Source organism: Branchiostoma floridae, chromosome 3, assembly GCF_000003815.2.
Source record: "Branchiostoma floridae strain S238N-H82 chromosome 3, Bfl_VNyyK, whole genome shotgun sequence".
Classification (NCBI taxonomy): Eukaryota; Metazoa; Chordata; class Leptocardii; order Amphioxiformes; family Branchiostomatidae; genus Branchiostoma; species Branchiostoma floridae.
Window position 1 is genome coordinate 34038597 of NC_049981.1, and position 20075 is coordinate 34058671.

General features: G+C 46.0%; 2 protein-coding genes across 2 annotated transcripts in view; both read left to right on the forward strand.

Annotated features, from left to right (window-relative positions):
* Nucleotides 1-14783, forward strand: part of LOC118411381 — a 39847-nt gene extending 25064 nt beyond the window's left edge. The window contains exons 20-30 of the mRNA XM_035813638.1: nt 31-480; nt 5648-5823; nt 6119-6268; nt 7061-7193; nt 9370-9699; nt 10792-10905; nt 11051-11164; nt 11758-12063; nt 12366-12551; nt 13762-13890; nt 14576-14783. Coding sequence (XP_035669531.1) covers nt 31-480; nt 5648-5823; nt 6119-6268; nt 7061-7193; nt 9370-9699; nt 10792-10905; nt 11051-11164; nt 11758-12063; nt 12366-12551; nt 13762-13890; nt 14576-14583 — 2096 coding nt within the window. The 3' untranslated portion in view covers nt 14584-14783. The remainder of the gene's footprint in view (nt 1-30; nt 481-5647; nt 5824-6118; nt 6269-7060; nt 7194-9369; nt 9700-10791; nt 10906-11050; nt 11165-11757; nt 12064-12365; nt 12552-13761; nt 13891-14575) is intronic.
* Nucleotides 14784-14987: 204 nt separating this feature from the next.
* LOC118412529 lies at nt 14988-17765 on the forward strand. Its single transcript, XM_035815428.1, has 2 exons — nt 14988-16209; nt 16250-17765. Exon 1 carries the CDS (start codon nt 15009-15011, stop codon nt 15924-15926), a length of 918 nt encoding a protein of 305 aa, XP_035671321.1. The 5' UTR covers nt 14988-15008; the 3' UTR covers nt 15927-16209; nt 16250-17765.
* Nucleotides 17766-20075: the final 2310 nt, after the last annotated feature.

Consider the following 20075-nt stretch of genomic DNA (forward strand, 5'->3'; position numbering starts at 1 on the left):
ACACCAGTACTTCCCTTTTGCGTCCTACAGAGGACTGGCTAGCACGGGATCCGTCCTGGGCTGTGGACTCCGCCGGAACGCCCTATGTAGGCGGAAACGGGGTAGTGTATGATGCCGCCAAAACCTTGGATGGGGACACTGTGACCTACTGGAACCCTGGGGGTACCGGTCACAACTACAACGACTGGTGGATCGTACTGGACCTGGCGGCGGCCCACACCCTGAGCAGCGTCGGCATCACTAACGCCGGAGACACCACCCATGACGTCGCACAGTTCACGCTGCAGAAGTCGGGGATCGGGAGCCCGTACAACTGGGAGGACGTGGTGTCCGTTACGAACGTGCAGGGCGGGACGAACCAGCGGCAGGAGTTCGGCGGGTTTGAGGGAACAGCGCGGTACTGGAGGTTCCTGATCACCCGGACCCACTCCGGCTGGCAGCCATGGCTCAGAGAGCTGGATCTCTACGGAATAGAAGCCGGTATTTAAAGCGAAATTATTCTTATATTGTACCCAGTACAAATATCGCAAAAAGGCGAAAGTGGTTGGCCACTCACTCACTCACTCTCTCATTCAGTTGATGGTCTCGTGTCACAGCGTCCATCCTGCGGGTACGGAGGCCCCCGTGGCCGCCATCCCGCCTACCTGGGGTTGAAGTCTAGTAGGGCTCTGGTGGGGGTGTTCCGGGGAGGCGGGGTCGAAGTCTAGTAGGGCTCTGGTGGGGGTGTACCGGTGAGGCGGGGTTGAAGTCTAGTAGGGCTCTGGTGGGGGTGTACCGGTGAGGCGGGGTTGAAGTCTAGTAGGGCTCTGGTAGGGTGTTCCAGGCAGGCGGTGTTGAAGTCTAGTAGGGCTCTGGTCGGGTGTTCCGGGGAGGCGAAAGGCATTGTCATACCAGCGAAGCCGTCTCATGGCTGCAAGTCAGGAGGTTGTCCGGTCCGCTCCCGGAGTTCACTGTTGCGAACGTGCCAGCGGGTGCCTGTTATCGTCCTCAGAGCTCTGATGTCCAAGCCGTCGAGACGGTCTGCCAGGGTGTTGTTCAGAGGCCAGATTTCGGAGCCATACAGAAGAACTGATATGACGGAAGAGTTGTACACACGCTGTTTGGTCTGCAAGGAGACATGGCAGTGTCGCCATTGTGGTTTCCACAGGGACTGTAGGACAGCGGAGGCCTGGGCACGTCGTTGATTTATCTCTGGCTTTAAGTCACCAATCTTAGAAATTAAAGATCCCAGATACCTACCTGAGGAGACAAAGTTGACGGTAAAGCAGCTGCAGATGAGGGGTTCAGGGCCAGGCCATCTCCAACATGCATGAGTTGCCTTGCTCCAGTTGATGCTGAGTCCGAGAGTCTTGGTCTTGGTTATAGACCGTGAGGGTGTCTTTAAGTCGGACTAGGGCATAGACAAGCAGGGAATTGTCATCCCTTGGACACGTTTACAGGCCTTAGTCATCATATAGTCGATGACACAGTTGAAAACATCCTTGTCTGACCATACTGGTAATGGTAAACCATATGACTCGCGTTTACTCTGACGCATCTCTCCGCGGAGTTGTACAGCTGCTGGAAGAGGGAAATTGGCTTTTGAGGAGCTGCAAGAAGGATTTTCCAGAGGGAGGCGTGGTCTACCGTATCGAATGCGGCTCTGAGGTCTATGAACGCGAAGTTAAGGGTGACATTCCTCCTGAACTCCTTCTCAATAGTCAGACTGAGTGAGAAATATGGTCAGAGACCAATAGCCTGTTTTATCTGGTTCCATCAAAGAAATTGCATGGCAACGCAATGTGCCAGGTGCGTCGACGTCCTTCAGGAGAAAACGGATCCGTGTTTTGACACATACTGACGGGACGATCCTATCCACTGTGTGTGAAACGTACGATATTTCGTGCGATCTTCTACAGCAAGCAACTTTCGTTGGTGAAAGACGAGTTCGGAGCCCAACATCTGCTTGGAGAGTAGAAATTTTGGCCATAACCAGCTAACCTTCAGTTTGCTTATAGAGGATATTTAGCGGCTCCACTGATGCTCTGCAGTCATCTGTTCCAGAAACGTGTGGACTATCAGCGTTTCGCCACGTCCCCCAGTTTGATTATCAAGGTGGAGACATATCCAGTCCCCCTGACAGGTTGTACGTACCGTATATCACAGCAACTAATGTTTCAGCACCTGTGTGCGTGGAAGTTCTACCGGAACCGCATTCAGAGAGAACTGGCACTGGCAAAACAAGTCCTACTACAAGGATCACGTATCCACTCTCAAAACGTGCAACCCCAGGCGATGGCACCAGGAAATAATGACAATGATCAATAAAAGGAAACACGACAGTGTGATAGTGATTCCTGCATCTGAGACAGCCGACAACAATACTGTGGCAAACACCATCAACGCCAAATTCGCTGCAGTCTCCCGAGGCCTTCCTGCATTGGACACGTCTGAATTACCCAGCTTCCTGCCGGTCACCCAGGATTTACCCGTACTCCATGTCTGGGATGTATACAAGAGACTATTAGCCAGACTACGGCATTCCGCCCAAGGTTTTACGGGAGTTTGCTTGTGAACTAACTACTCCGCTCTGTCACATCTTGAACTCTTCCTACGCTGAAGGTACAGTACCCAGGCAGTGGTGGTCCCTGTCCCCAAGTCCCAGCCAGCCAGCCTAGACAACCCAAGACCCATATCGCTTACATCGCACGTTGCTAGGATCGCTGAATTCTTTGTCTCCAAGTGGATATATAACGATATCTCTTTCGACCAAAGACAATTTGGTAGTCTTAAAGGTCGATCGACGGTCCACGCTTTGGTGAACTTGGTCGACAAGCTGTTTAAAGGAGCTGAAACACCTTCATCTACCAGCACTGTCGTTGCCACCGATTTCACCAAGGCCTTTGACAGGGTTCATCACAATACTGTCATTTGTAAGTTGCTGATTAAAGGCTTGAGACCGGAGTTAGTGCCGTGGTTGTGCGGTTTCATCTCCAACAGGAGACAATGTGTACGGTACTGTCAGTCACTCTCCAACTGGGAAACTCGGTCGTGTGGAGTGGCTCAGGGGACTCTCCTCGGTCCCATTCTGTTCCTGGCTCTCATCGACGATGCTGCGAGTGACGTTACCAGCCCTGTCTGGAAATATGTCGATGACATGAACTTAATGGAAACAAGAACACCTTTCCAGCGTCCAACTCTACAGTATGCACTGGACGACCTTTACCTGTGGACACAAAGGAAGTACATGCTATTGAATGGCGGCAAATGACTGGCCATGCATGTGACATTCGCAAGGAATCCACCTCCACCACCCGTTCTAAAGATCAATGATACAGACTTGGCTGTGTTCCATAGTCTGAAAGTGCTCGGTCTGCACATTCAGAGCGATCTCCACTGGGACATACAGCTCAACAACATGACAGCGAAAGCAGGCAGAAAACTTTTCCTCTTGAAACGTTTGAAAAAGTTTAATCTGCCCCAATGTGACCTGACAGCTATCTATATCGGCTACATCAGGCCAATATTGGAGTACGCTGTCCTGTCTGGAACTCCGACCTGACCCAGCGCCAGTCCGACCAGCTAGAACGACTACAGAAGAGGGCATGCCGTAACATCATGGGCACCGACTACAACGGGTACCAGCATGCACTGGAACACCTTGGACTGACTTCCCTTGCTATCAGACGTGAACAGCTGTGCCTGAAGTTTGCCCGATCACTCATGAACTCTGAGTTTAGAGACTGGTTGCCGCAATCTAGGGTACAGGTCACAGGCAGGTTGACTAGAAATAGCCACAAACTGTACTGCCAGAAAGCTAACACCAATCGTTATCTCAAGTCCTGTATCCCATACTTGACCCGTCATATCAACCAGTATGGTCAGTGATATATTGTTGATATGGATACATGTCAATTTTAGATAATGTCTGTCTTACTGTTTTTAAACATTAAGGCTATACCACTTATACTTCCTTGCAATTCGAAATGTTTTAATCTCTAGCCAGCGTCCGTTTTTCCGTCAATTGACGGAAATTTGCCGCGTGTGACGGAAAAATTTTAAAACCAATCCGTCAACCTTGATGGACAAAAATCCTTGGTGAAAGCTACAGGCGGCTTGGGGACGCCGTAAAAGCCACACACTGCTTGTTTTACTATTGTTATGATTGTTGACAATGTGTGTCGGTGCCCTTTCGCATACGATAATCTCATCAAAAACCCGTTTTTCAAGGTGTCAGTTCAGTCTCTCTAACTCCTGGAATAGTGTTTTCGCGACAATGGAAATTGGCTGACGGAAAAAAATTTCAAGCTGGCTAGAGCCCTGAAGAGTGTACATTGGTTTTAATTCAGCGGCAACACTGCGACCTCCAATAAAGTTATCTTGTATCTGGTATGTTAAAGCATACATACATGGTATCCAAGCACTTGTTTTAGAAGTGAAAAGTGTGTCATCTATGTCCACACAATAACATGAGGTTAATGTTTTCTAACAGGTTGTCAAATAGCAGGCTACGTTGATTTTAACGGAGTTTGCTACAAGAGTTTCAAGACTGAGGTGACGTATGCCCAGGCCGTACAGATGTGGGTGTCCACACGAAACGGTTTCACATTACCACTGCTTGACCTATACTTATCAGCGCTCAGTCAAGCCTTCTGGGATACTTGAAGATTTGACTGATTTCAATAGTCTTTCAAACAATGCCAAACTAATGTTAATTTCATGTGGTAGTGATTTATATTCTTTTTGAGTCTACCCATTTTGTTTGTTTGTGAAGTCACCAAAAGTCAATGACAAATACCTAATCATTTCGAGGAGGCTGAAACTAGGTCCTCTGCGCGAAGGGAGAACCCACCTTTTGTCATGATTTTAAGATTAACTCATACTTACCTTCCACATACTCAAATCTTTTAGGTATGCTATATATGGTATAGATCAATTTCTTCGATATCTGTAGATACATGACAAATTTTAAAGTTATTGATTGTTTTTGTTGTAGCCGACTGCAGTAGCATAGGCACGAAACAAGAACACATGCACACGACTGCAGTAGCATAGGCACGAAACAAGAACACATGCACACGACTGCAGTAGCATATGCATGAAACAAGAACACATGCACACGACTGCAGTAGCATAGGCACGAAACAAGAACACATGCACACGACTGCAGTAGCATAGGCACGAAACAAGAACACATGCACACGACTGCAGTAGCATATGCATGAAACAAGAACACATGCACACGACTGCAGTAGCATAGGCACGAAACAAGAACACATGCACACGACTGCAGTAGCATAGGCACGAAACAAGAACACATGCACACGACTGCAGTAGCATAGGCACGAAACAAGAACACATGCACACGACTGCAGTAGCATAGGCACGAAACAAGAACACATGCACACGACTGCAGTAGCATAGGCACGAAACAAGAACACATGCACACGACTGCAGTAGCATAGGCACGAAACAAGAACATATGAACATGATTACAGTAGCATATTAGGCACAAAAGGGCGATGCTTGCTAAAATTGAGACCGGAAATTGAAATCAGATGACGTGCGCGTCGATCGGGTGTGTTTCGCTCGACTCCCATTTGTTGGCAAATGACGCTGGTATCCGAAAGTATACTTTTTGGGCGAAAACGTTTTCTTGCCCTCCCAGGCTGCACTAATCGGCTTGGAATGGAATCCGGTGCCATACCTGATAACAGCATCACTGCATCGTCATACTGGGACACTTCTACCACTGAGCACGCTCCCTACCGCGGACGCCTGAACGGAGCTGCCGGTGTAGGCAGTTGGGCAGCCGGAACCAACACGGTCGGCCAATGGTTGCAGGTAGGCATGCATTTTGGTATAGTAGATTTAACCACCATCTGCTGCTTTGGAATATGAATATTTTTCGCTAACTTCGTCGGTGTTGATGTCGCCCCTTGTCGTCTGTTACTGGCATGTGATCTTTCCTTTATCCTGTGTTGATGGTAGTGTGTATGGAATGAATTTGGATGGATTTGTTACAATGAGAGTGATTCACTCTGCGCAAGGTGTCCTGTTTTAGTGAATAGTATGCCTTTTAAAGATTTGTTCAGATTTGCCTTTTCACGTTTATAACGATAAACATGGATGCATTCAGGTGGATTTGGGAGAAAGGAAGCGCGTCACTGGCACCATCATCCAGGGCCGCCTACATCATGCCGACCAGTGGGTGACGTCCTACAAACTCCAATTCAGCTCAAATGGTATTAGTTGGACGACGTATGCAGGCAACGATGGCTCCGAAAAGGTGCCGCATTTACAAAGATGTCCTCTTATTCTAGTCTAGTTCATTTCTAAGTAAACTAAAAGTAATATTGCAATATTTGCTGCAAACATCACTAGGAAGAAAGGTTATAGCGTGAGAATGACTCGAAGGAAGCTGGGGGTATTGTTAAAAGTGCTAATTGGGGACAATTGAGGGTTGGGCCCAGGTACGCGTATCAAAGGAGACTTTTCGCGCAAAAAATGTGCGAACCAAGGTGCGACCAAAACATTGCAAGCTCCCGCCTACAAATCTGCCAACCAATCAGCTAGAGTTGCTATGGGTGACAAGAGGTGATTGACATAAGTTTCATCAGTATTCATAGTTTCACGAGTGAGGATTTTTGACCCGCGATTTGACCACCGTGTTAGGATTTATGTTTTATTTGTCACTGACTTCGGTTGCCACTATAATCTGTAATGGTGTCGAGCTGAACAGGACCTACTACTAATAACTGAGAAAATTAAGACAAGGAGGATGAGATTGGCTGTACATTGTATTAGACATCCTGACATCATAGCCTCCAAGCGTGTACTGTGGGAACCCACAAAAGCCAAAGGGAGCCGTGGAAGACCTACATGTAAAGTCGACAACATTAGAGCCGACACGAACCTGTCTGACGTGAAGGAAATCCAGTCCCTGATGGAAGATAGTGGTGTGGAAGCAACTTTCAAGTTTGGTTCGAGTGGGAGATGGATCAAAGTAAGCAAGTCGAGCTGAACGTATTATGCATAAGAGCAAAACGAAACTGATATCAATTATCCTTTTACCTTGTAGGTGTTTCCAGGCAACAATGACAGGAACACCCCTGTAACAAACCTATTGGACAATCCCACTGATGCTCGGTATGTGCGTTTTCTGCCTCAGTCCTGGAACGGGCACATGTGTATGAGAGCGGAGATTCTAGGCTGTAAGTACTGACAGTACGTTTCTGTTGAATTGTTGATAAGCCTAACTGCTATACTCTATTACACAGTTTCTCTGCTGTTGCATATATGATAATGTCATCACTTCTATGGAAAGGATACTATCTGTAATGCAATACGCAAATCAGGCCTCCGGAGTTGTCACGACAAGCTACTAGATTATTCTAAAGCCAAGCCTGGACGGACCCAGTCGGTTCATTAGTTAATAAATTAACATCGATATCCTATGGAAGTGCGGTATCGGCTGAAACTGTACAGTGGCTAAGCACTACGTACCGTAGTCCACTTAATACAAGAAGGATTCGGATCATTGTTGGTCCTTTTCGCATTCCTTTATAATTTCCAACCGATAATTAAATAGTATTGATAAAAGTGGTAGGCGTAGAACACCTAGCATAAGTAAGATCCTTACATCTGCTTCGAGGTTTAAAAAATGAAAGAAAGAACCGTCGATGATGATTAGACATCTAGGTAGTAAAATACACTAAAAGCAGTTACTCAAGCAGCTGGATATGATTTTGGAAAAAGTTACACGTGTCAGATATATAGCATCCACTACTCGATCGTCAATGACACTGAATGATCTGGGAGAAACTGGTCTTTTTTTTATTCAGACAAATAGGACATAGAAGACAGACATAGTGGTGACGCACTCAAGTTGGAAACTTATATTCACGCCACCACTATACATATGTACAAAGACTTAGACATAACTAAACTAAGCGAAATACAAAATCAAGAAAGATATAAATAATACTAACATCAAGTAAAAATTAAATGATGTGTAACGAAAGTTGGTATGAGCGCATGCCGGTTCCCCTACCCCTGTAACAAAAGATCAGATTTGCAGAGAACTAAAAAGTAAAAAGTTACACGTGTCAGATATATAGCATCCACTACTCGATCGTCAATGACACTGAATGATCTGGGAGAAACTGGTCTTTTATACAAGTACCCTATTAAACTATGAAAGCCAAAGAGCTGAAGACAATTTTGGGTGTCCAGAACAATAAGAAACAATTTAAGACAAACAATCCCACCCTCAACAGGAAGGGGGGACTACGTATGGAACTTTCCGGCACTTGGGACATAATAGCACCCCCCCCCCCCACACACACACAAAACGTTCAGCTCCTGTAACTAAACCAACAGGAGCTAATTGACTCATTTGCATCAACTGTGTCTTAGCCTGGTTTCCCATTGAAATCCAAAATTGTCTTCGACTTGACTTTACCTCACCTTTGTTTCTATTGTCTTCAGCCTGAATTTGTCTTACAGGTTTCCTATTGGACACCTAAAATTGTCTTCTTTCTTAGATAGGGTATATAAGACCTGTTTTTTCCAAATTTCCTCAGTGTCACTGACAAAAACAAGTGGATGTTAGTTGAAACGTCTGACCGTTTCCAAAATCATATCCAGTTGTTTGAGTAACTGCTTTTTGGCATATGCTTTTTGACAGCCCCACCAAGACGACCTTCCTAAGACACCCCTCCCTAAGACACCCCGCACCAAGACACCCTCCCTAAGACACCCCGCACCAAGACACCCTCCCTAAGACCTCCCGCACCAAGACACCCTCCCTAAGACACCCTCCCTAAGACAACCTCCCTAAGACGTCCCGCACCAAGACACCCTCCCTAAGACACCCTTCCTAAGACACACCTCCCTTAAACGTCCCGCACCAAGACACCCCTCCCTAAGGCAGACACCCCTCTCTTAGACACCCCGCACCAAGACACACTTCCTAAGACACCCCGCACCAAGACACCCATCCTAAGACACCCCTCCCTAAGACGTCCCGCACTAAGACACCCCTCCCTAAGACACCTCGCACCAAGACACCCTTCCTAAGACACCCCACACCAAGACACCCCTCCCTAAGACACCTCGCACCAAGACACCCATCTTAAGACACCCCTCCCTAAGACGTCCCGCACCAAGACACCCCTCCCTTTAACGTCCCGCACCAAGACACCCCTCCCTAAGACACCCCTCCGCCCTCCCTAAGACACCCCGCACCAGGACACCCCTCCCTAAGACACCCCTCCCTAAGACACCCCGCACCAAGACACGCCTCCCTAAGACACCCCTCCCTAAGACGCTCCGCCCCTCCCCTGGACTCCATCCATCCACCTATTAATCCCCATTCGTTTGTTTAAGGTGGCGTCAGCAATAGTCAGTTCAGCTGCGAGCCGTGTCCAGCCGGCCACAGGTGCGTAAACGGGGATCAGGTGGCTGAAGCCTGCCCAGCGGGCACGGCCAGCAACGCGGGCGGCACGGCGTGCGACCCTTGCCCGGCGGGAGAGTTCAGCGGTGCGGACGGGTCCTCGGCCTGTCAGCAGTGCCCAGCAGGAACGTTCAACACGGCGGGCAGCTCCACCAGCTGCCAGGACTGCCCGGCCAACACCTACAGCCACCCGGCAGGCTCCACCAGCTGCCAGGACTGCCCAGCCGGCTCCATCAGCTCCGCGGGCTCAGGAACATGCTCAAGTACGTCACGCGTCTGTCATGTGTGCCACTGTGTAACACAGGTAGTGCCTGTCGTGTGTGCCACTGTTAGACACAGGTGGTGCCTGTCATGTGTGCCACTGTGTAACACAGGTAGTGCCTGTAGCGTGTGTGTCACTGTTAGACACAGGTAGTGTCTGTCGTGTGTTGCACTGTTAGACACAGGTGGTGTCTGTCGGGTGTGTCACTGTTAGACACAGGTAGTGCCTGTCGTGTGTGCCACTGTTAGACACAGGTGGTGCCTGTCATGTGTGCCACTTTGTGACACAGGTGGTGCCTGTAGTGTGTCACTGTTAGACACAGGTAGTGCCTGTCGTGTGTGGCACTGTTAGACACAGGTGGTGCCTGTAGGTGTTACTGTTAGACACAGGTAGTGTCTGTCGGGTGTGTCACTGTTAGACACAGGTAGTGCCTGTCGTGTGTGCCACTGTTAGACACAGGTGGTGCCTGTCATGTGTGTCACTTTGTGACACAGGTGGTGCCTGTAGTGTGTCACTGTTAGACACAGGTAGTGTCTGTCGTGTGTGTCATTGTTAGACACAGGTGGTGCCTGTTATGTGTGCCACTTTGTGACACAGGTGGTGCCTGTAGTGTGTCACTGTTAGACACAGGTGGTGCCTGTAGTGTGTCACTGTTAGACACAGGTGGTGCCTGTAGGTGTGGCACTGTTAGACACAGGTGGTGCCTGTCATGTGTGCCACTTTGTGACACAGGTGGTGCCTGTCGTGTGCGGCACTGTTAGACACAGGTGGTGCCTGTAGGTGTTACTGTTAGACACAGGTAGTGTCTGTCGGGTGTGTCACTGTTAGACACAGGTGGTGCCTGTCATGTGTGGAACTGTTAGACACAGGTGGTGCCTGTCATGTGTGACACTTTGTGACACAGGTGGTGCCTGTAGTGTGTCACTGTTAGACTCAGGTAGTGCCTGTCGTGTGTGCCACTGTTAGACTTAGATAATGTGTCGTGTGTGTCACTGTTAGACTCAGGCAATGTGTCGTTTGTGTCATTGTTGGTTTAGGTATTGTCTGTTGACAGTGCTTATAGAGTTCTTCATTGCCTATTTCAAACCTATAGACATCAACGAATGCGCCTCCAACCCGTGTCAAAATGGCGGTTTCTGCAATGACGAGACCAACAGGTACTCCTGCTCCTGCCCCAGTGGATACGGCGGCACCAACTGCCAGATAAGTGAGTGTTCATTTTACACTTAGTGTTTACGGTAGTTGCAGATAGAAGCAAACGTTGAACATACTGTAATGAAAATTTTGAATGCTAATTTGGAGTTACACAGAGCCATTCTGGATTTATCTGTACCATTCTTTGCTCCTTACAGACATCAATGAATGTTTGTCGAACCCATGCCGAAACGGCGGAAACTGTGTTGATCGGGTGGACGGCTACACCTGCACTTGCGTAGGCCACTACATGGGTACTCATTGTGATAAAGGTACGTGGTATATGTGTGCGCACTGTGACAAAGGTTAGTGCTACATGTGTGTCTACTGTGACAAAGGTAGGTACTACATGGATGTCTTCTGTGTCCCCCCCTGCACAGCTATCCGACTGTTATGCCAGTAAGTTATATGTTTGTTGAACCGTGTGTTTCCCTGCACAGCTATCCGACTGTTATGCCAGTAAGTTACGTGTTTGTTGAACCGTGTGTTTCCCTGCACAGCTATCCGACTGTTATGCCAGTAAGTTACGTGTTTGTTGAACCGTGTGTTTTCCCTGCACAGCTATCCGACTGTTATGCCAGTAAGTTACGTGTTTGTTGAACCGTGTGTTTTCCCTGCACAGCTATCCGACTGTTATGCCAGTAAGTTACGTGTTTGTTGAACCGTGTGTTTTCCCTGCACAGCTATCCGACTGTTATGCCAGTAAGTTATATGTTTGTTGAACCGTGTGTTTCCCTGCACAGCTATCCGACTGTTATGCCAGTAAGTTACGTGTTTGTTGAACCGTGTGTTTTCCCTGTACAGCTATCCGACTGTTATGCCAGTAAGTTATATGTTTGTTGAACCGTGTGTTTTCCCTGCACAGCTATCCGACTGGTGGGCGGCAGCCTGGAGAATGAAGGCAGAGTGGAAGTCTTACACAATAATCAGTGGGGGACTGTCTGTGACGACAGCTGGGATATCAACGACGCGCACGTGGTGTGCCGGATGCTCGGCTATGCGGACGCTCACGAGGCGAGAAGTGGCGCCGCGTTCGGCATCGGCACGGGCCCGATCTGGCTGGATGACGTGGGCTGCTCCGGTACCGAGTCATCTCTGGCCGACTGCAACCATAGAGGATGGGGAAGTCACAACTGTGGCCATACGGAAGATGCAGGCGTAGTCTGCTCAAGTAAGCCAACTTTAACCGAAGTCACGGGTAAACGGAGGATCCCGTGGTGTTTGAGTGAATTTACGAACATTCAGTGGATGAAATGAGTGGATGAACTTGACCAGAAATGAGTGGATGAACTTGACCTGAAAATATTTGCGTGATGCATGTTCATCAACTAGAAGAAGTGTATGTTTTGGCAGACAACAAATGCTTGAATACTTTTATAATTAGTACAAATCACCTCGTGAATGTTGTATGACCTAAGTGCTTGCGGTTTACTTGGTACATTTCATTCGTGGTGAATGTGTTTGTTTTACCAGGCCCGTGCCCGAACCCCCCGATCCTCAGCGCCGCCAGCATCTCGGGCTGTGGCGCCCCCTACTCGGAAGGCGAGACCTGCACCTACAGCTGCAACAGCGGCTACTTCGTGGACGGCGGCTCGCGGACCCGGACCTGCAGCGGCGCAGGCACCTGGAGCGGATCGGACCTGGTCTGCACACGCCAATGTGAGCCAGCTTGTATTTCCAAACAACGCTTCAAATTTGTAGACTTATCCACAACAATCAACAACCAACCTCTCTAAACCATGCGCATCACGATGTTTGCTTTCTTTCCTTTGGAAGTCGTTTATTCTTTCCAGCCTCAGTCATTCCATCGTGTCGTTTGTTCACTCTCATGTAACGCGGTTGGGGATATTCGGTATATCATGGTGTAGGTGTGGTGAAGATAGCTTATTTATTTGTTGCTCTGTGACCGGAGGGCAACCTCCGTAGACAGAGTATTAGTTTTGTAAATGTAACGCGCGTTAGGATTTAGGTCAGTTTTGATCTTGTCCTCCTGCTAAATGTGTCGCCGACTGGAGTGGTGCCATGTGTTCAATGCCTAGATATTGTCTTCATGAAACACGGAGGTATAGTTTCTGGTGCATCTGTTTATGTTTGCTTATGTACAGAAATGTACAAAGTGACATGAATATTATGCAAGTAAGGCATTGATTTGCATAATTGATAGGAAAAATCTGCAATTCCAGTGTTTCTAATAATAGAGTTAATTTAACACAAAGTACGTATTCAATGACAAGTGAAACTTCACCAGATACGAATTATGTGAATGATAGTATAATTTGCATAATTAATGTAAAAGTGCCATGATTCTATAATGGTAAATGGTTCGAATCACATGTGCAAGATAGATAAAATTACAGGCTTGGGCAGATTACAATACAACTACTTTCTAGGAGATAAAAAACGTTTGCAACGTGCTACACATTATTAGAAGATCACGTTATGCTAAATACGTGCCTGTAATGTCAGCGTGTTGTGCTGAATGTGAAGCCTGTAACAGCGTGTTGTGCTGAATGTGTAGCCTGTAACAGCGTGTTGTGCTGAATGTGTGGCCTGTAACAGCGTGTGGTGCTGAATGTGTGGCCTGTAACAGCGTGTTGTGCTGAATGTGTAGCCTGTAACAGCGTGTTGTGCTGAATGTGTAGCCTGTAACAGCGTGTTGTGCTGAATGTGTGGCCTGTAACAGCGTGTTGTGCTGAATGTGAAGCCTGTAACAGCGTGTTGTGCTGAATGTGTGGCCTGTAACAGCGTGTTGTTTTAAATGTGTGGCCTGTTGCAGCGTGTTGTGCTGCATGTGTGGCCTGTAACAGCGTGTTGTGCTGAATGTGTGGCCTGTAACAGCGTGTTGTTTTAAATGTGTGGCCTGTTGCAGCGTGTTACTGGGAAGGGACGGCTGTCTTCTGCAACCCGGGCGGCTGCGACTGGGGCATCTACGTGCGCAGCAGCAAGTGTGGCGACGGAGCCTGCTGCTGGACAGGCAACAAGATCTACTGCTGTAACGGTGGGTACAGCAAACTCACATATACTGCTGTAACGGTGGGTACAGCACACTCACATATACTGCTGTAACGGTGTGTGCAGCACTCACATATACTGCTGTAACGGTGGGTACAGCAAACTCACATATACTGCTGTAACGGTGGGTACAGCAAACTCACATATACTGCTGTAACGGTGGGTACAGCACACTCACATATACTGCTGTAACGGTGGGTACAGCACTCACATATACTGCTGTAACGGTGGGTACAGCAAACTCACATATACTGCTGTAACGGTGGGTACAGCACACTCACATATACTGCTGTAACGGTGGGTACAGCACTCACATATACTGCTGTAACGGTGGGTACAGCAAACTCACATATACTGCTGTAACGGTGTGTGCAGCACTCACATATACTGCTGTAACGGTGGGTACAGCACACTCACATATACTGCTGTAACGGTGGATTGCCTGTAAAGCAGGTCTAGTTTGACCTATTTGAGTTATTTCCTGTTAAAATAAATAAAGTGAAAGTGAAGTGAATCATTTCATTAAGATGGCCAGACTGCTCAGAAGAGAGGAAAACAAAAGATAAAAGCACAACGATCAAAGCAACTTCTTGTTCTAAACAGATGATGACTAGTTCAGACAAAAGTGTAGCAGAGGGATTTTTTACTGACAGTTTCTTTTCTGTTTTCAGGCGTGTAGGAACCTTCCTGCGCATGCGTGCTGAGGAGGGGACATCACGTGATTATCGACACACTTTATCTCATTCGGACAGTATTCACGTTATGAGCCCGATCAGTCTAAATCAGAGTTATATTCTCACATCGGACAGTATTCACGTTATGAGCCAGATCAGTCTAAATCAGAGTTATATTCTTACATCGGACAGTATTCACGTTATGAGCCAGATCAGTCTAAATCAGAGTTATATTCTCACATCGGACAGTATTCACGTTATTGGCCCGATCAGTCTAAATCAGAGTTATATTCTTACATCGGACAGTATTCACGTTATGAGCCAGATCAGTCTAAATCAGAGTTATATTCTTACATCGGACAGTATTCACGTTATGAGCCAGATCAGTCTAAATCAGAGTTGTATTCTTACATCGGACAGTATTCACGTTATGAGCCCGATCAGTCTAAATCAGAGTTATATTCTTACATCGGACAGTATTCACGTTATGAGCCAGATCAGTCTAAATCAGAGTTATATTCTCACATCGGACAGTATTCACGTTATGAGCCCGATCAGTCTAAATCAGAGTTATATTCTCACATCGGACAGTATTCACGTTATTGGCCCGATCAGTCTAAATCAGAGTTATATTCTCACATCGGACAGTATTCACGTTATGAGCCCTATCAGTCTAAATCAGAGTTATATTCTCACATCGGACAGTATTCACGTTATGAGCACGATCAGTCTAAATCAGAGTTATATTCTTACATCGGACAGTATTCACGTTATTGGCCCGATCAGTCTAAATCAGAGTTATATTCTCACATCGGACAGTATTCACGTTATGAGCCAGATCAGTCTAAATCAGAGTTATATTCTTACATCGGACAGTATTCACGTTATGAGCCCGATCAGTCTAAATCAGAGTTATATTCTTACATCGGACAGTATTCACGTTATGAGCCAGATCAGTCTAAATCAGAGTTATATTCTTACATCGGACAGTATTCACGTTATGAGCCAGATCAGTCTAAATCAGAGTTATATTCTTACATCGGACAGTATTCACGTTATGAGCCCGATCAGTCTAAATCAGAGTTATATTCTTACATCGGACAGTATTCACGTTATGAGCCAGATCAGTCTAAATCAGAGTTATATTCTTACATCGGACAGTATTCACGTTATGAGCCCGATCAGTCTAAATCAGAGTTATATTCTTACATCGGACAGTATTCACGTTATGAGCCAGATCAGTCTAAATCAGAGTTATATTCTCACATCGGACAGTATTCACGTTATTGGCCCGATCAGTCTGAATCAGAGTTATATTCTCACATCGGAAACCTGCGCCACATGGTGACTCAAGTTGGCAGAAGAATTAGAGACGGGGAAATAACAGATGAATGTCTGTCTTGAAATGAGTAAAATGTGAGATAATCGTCACATCGGGTTTCAGCTGCTCCCAGCGTCACACACGAGAGGCGGCCTGGGCAGAACACGCCTCTCCAGTCACCTAATACATATAGTAGTATTATACATTAGATAGGGATAACAAACTATAAGGTGCAGTATTATACATTAGACACTGATAACAAACTACAAGGTGCAGTATTATACATTATATAGGGATAACAAACCACAAGGTGCAGTATTATACATTATATAGGGATAACAAACCACAAGGTGCAGTAGATTGTTAACCTTCGCCTTCACGTATCAGACACGTGGTTCTTTGGATATCATCCTGAAGGGGTTTGGACTTTGGACGAATGCTGTCGTCATCTTCTTTTATGGTAAATCATTAGATATAAGTTGACACATCTACTTGGCTGTAAAACAATGGGAGCAACTTGAACTCGATGGGCGCCACGACAACTGCAGCACAATGCTGGGGAAGAAGGAATTCTGGAACTTATGGATTAATGAGTCCAACTGGCGTCGGATTTATCAAAATATCGACTTTCAGATAAATTCCTTAAAGAAACTAGCTGCTATTATACGGCTTACGTCGATGAGTCACCGACGCGGCAATGTTACTGATAAAGATAGTTGGTGCAGTCCGAAACGTCTGACCGTTTCCAAAATTATATCCAGTTGCTTCAGTAACTGCTTTTGGCGTATTGCACGGCTTTTTAGTAAAACATCGAGAATTATAGAAAATTAATTATTGGACTTAACAAATTTAAAGAAATAATTGAAACTGAACAGTTTAGTTCCTTTCCTTCTGTATCCCGGCATTGTGTTTAGCGAGTCTGTAGTTTATCAGTTGATCACATAGTCGGCGACATGGTTACTCCATGATGACGTCAGTCTGACAATCCGTCACCATGTTGCCCGGATGTAGCCCTCAGGTCTGCCAGCGTTTTAACCTCCCCAATTACGTCATACCATTCTCATTACGTCATGCAACCGTAATTACGTAAAACCATACCAATACGTAGTGCAACACACAGTACCTCTTACCACCCTCATTACGTCATGATATCCTCATTACGTCATAACATCCCATACGTCATGCCATCCACTCGGCTGCATTCCTAACATATGACGCCATTTAGACGATGACTGTAAAGACCAGACTAAAAAAAGTAGCCATCAGGACGGTTAAGATGCTGGTAGTTTCCCTGATAAGGATTTATATTGTCAAGATTTATGTAGTAAGGGTTACTTGATAAGGCATGTGTGATAAGGGTTACACTGTAATTAGGGTTATGTAAAAGTGCTATGTAATAAGAGTTATGTTCTAAGGGTTTTGTGGTAAGGCTTATGAAAAATTAAGATAATTAGAGTGCTCATTAAAGTTAGTTATATACACATGTAACCGGAGATATGCTGTTCTTAGTTGAATAAGGGTCTGGCGTCAATGTTGTACTGAATACTAACGTCGACGTTTTTCAAGTCAAGACAACCGAACTGAAATTAGTTACAGGGAACAGACTAACATAATCCCTGTCAAACAGCAGCATGACAATCTTTGATGCATATTTCACTAATCTGAATTGTAGAGTGACTATATATGTTTAGCACTTGGTTAGTAAGAAAATTAACATCTTTGAGTGTAAAAATCTATCCTAGAGCTGGTTTCCTAGATGTGTAACATTGCACATTGTAGCTCAAATATATTCTTGCTTAAAACATTGTTAGCTTGTATCGTTTATTTTACATGTACTCGGAATAAACATGCAGTTGTCGCCAAAAACCTCGTGTCAGTTCAATTTCCTCATCCTCTTTATAATGATAAGATGCAGCCTATAGCCCAAACAAAAGGGCGCGCGCACCGATTCCTTGACAAGTTTGACAAGTTTTACTCAAAATGCACAGGCTTGCAGGACATCCGGCTGGGCATCCTGAATTGTACGGAACATCACAACTGGTAGCTCCATTGTGTAATTACAATAAAAAAAACAATCCTAGGGCACCAATTCATATAAAAAGTATAAAAAAAAACTTTTGTCTTTTGAATATGAGGTAAGTCTTGCGGCAGAACATCTATGGTCTTTATCTGCTACATAAACGCTAAGCAAGGTTACAGGCAAGCACTAACCATATATTAAATCGCAAAAACAATATGGAACGGTGACCAGGGTTTCAAGAAACCATTATGAGTAGTAATGGTTTATTATTCCTTCTTTTATTGTACAAAATACACAGCATCTCAGTGCACAAATCTCGGGGCCTTTTGAACGATGCCTATACGTCTTCTTTACACAGCATTACAATTTCCGTGTCAAAATAACGTTTTGGAAAAGGGTACCATAAACAAGCGAAAATACGTGTACGATGTTGCAACAGGGACGTTACTATATCGTAACGATAGCGTGCTACGATTTCCTGCAATATCGCATATCATAGCAACATTGAACCAAATATGTGTATGCTGTAACGTTGCTGTGTCATACGGTACGCAACCCTTTCCGCCCCATTCGGCACGATTGTCTTGCACCCCTTCTCACTCCAACATGGCTATGTCCCACTTGACCAAATCAACGTTACCAGAAGCGACTCCTGGCGGACCATTAGGTACTGCGTACATGTCACTTGAAATCGAGCCATTCTAGACCCTTCCCTCCCCCATTCCAAACATGGTTATGCCCACTTGGAAAAGGTTGCGGACGGGGTATATGCTGGAAATTCTTTCCAGTATATCTGTATGTCACATCATTTCACAATAGAACATTTCCAAGTTCAGAATCAGTCCAATTGAATACAACATTGATTTAGAAATGATGTGGCTAAATAATTTCCGGGCAGGCTGCAGGGCATCCACATACAGGGGCTTAATAAACCACCACGTGCACATGCACGTTAATGCAGGTAAAAACTGGAGATGTGTAGCGGTGTACCGAAAGTGCGAAAAGGAACGAAAAGGAGCGAAAAGGAACGAAAAGGAACGAAAAGGAACGAAAAGGAACGAAAAGGAGCGAAAAGGAACGAAAAGGAACGAAAAGGAAAGTACCGAAAGTGCGAAAAGGAACGAAAAGGAACGAAAAGGAAAGTACCGAAAGTGCGAAAAGAACGAAAAGGAACGAAAAGATTGGATAGGAACGAAAAGGAACGAAAAGGAAAGTACCGAAAGTGCGAAAAGGAACGAAAAGGAACGAAGTATGAAGCAAAGTGAAATAAAATCGATGGGAATATAAGGTAACGGTACTGTGATCGGCAAATGCATTTGAAACGGACTTTATTTTTGTATTTTGTGGCTTGTTCCACGAAATTCCTAGAGCTCCAATGGTTCAACGGCGAACCGGCGGGAAAGTGCATGCGTGGAAATAGCTAAATACAAATCAAAGGCGATGGGCGGAGTCACGAATCAGTGCGTCCCGGGTTCCCACGCGGGCTGTCACAGATCAAATTAGGGGGGGGGGGGGGGCTGGGTTGAAAGCCGCTGAGTAGCGCGCTAGAAAAACGTTTGACGGGTTGACATTCTGGTGTAGGTTATTTTTCTACGGTCCCAAAAATGTCACACAGTCGTTTTCTAGTGGTCCCGGCCTAAATTATAAGTGGCCCCGGGCTATCGGGACACCGCGTTGATTTCAATTTGGGGCCTGGTTCCAAAGACTTTTTCTGCCGAACCTGCACGGGAGACGTGAGTCGCCCGCCAGATCTCTCCGTAGTTTCCCAATATCCTTTGCACAAATTCCTCACGTTGGCCATTTCTTCCCGCAAAATGATTAATACTCATGGTACAACGTGAAGAAAACTCCCTGGTACAATGTATACATGTCCTATCACAGCGTTTCTGTTGTCGTGAACGAGCAAGAAGATATGTCTCCAGTCTCCAGAAAACCATGTTGTGGGCTCTGTTGAAGGGAGCTGTCATGCTCGTGGGGCAGCAGTTTATCAGCATATCCTTTCTGACCGAACTTCTATTAGACGTAAACAATCGCAGGTCATTTGCATGCGGCGCTCCCATCTTGGGAGAACAGAAGCCACCCAAATACAACAACAACGCTACAATCTTGCCTCATTCTGAAAATGTATATCAATCGATATTTATCCATCACCCACC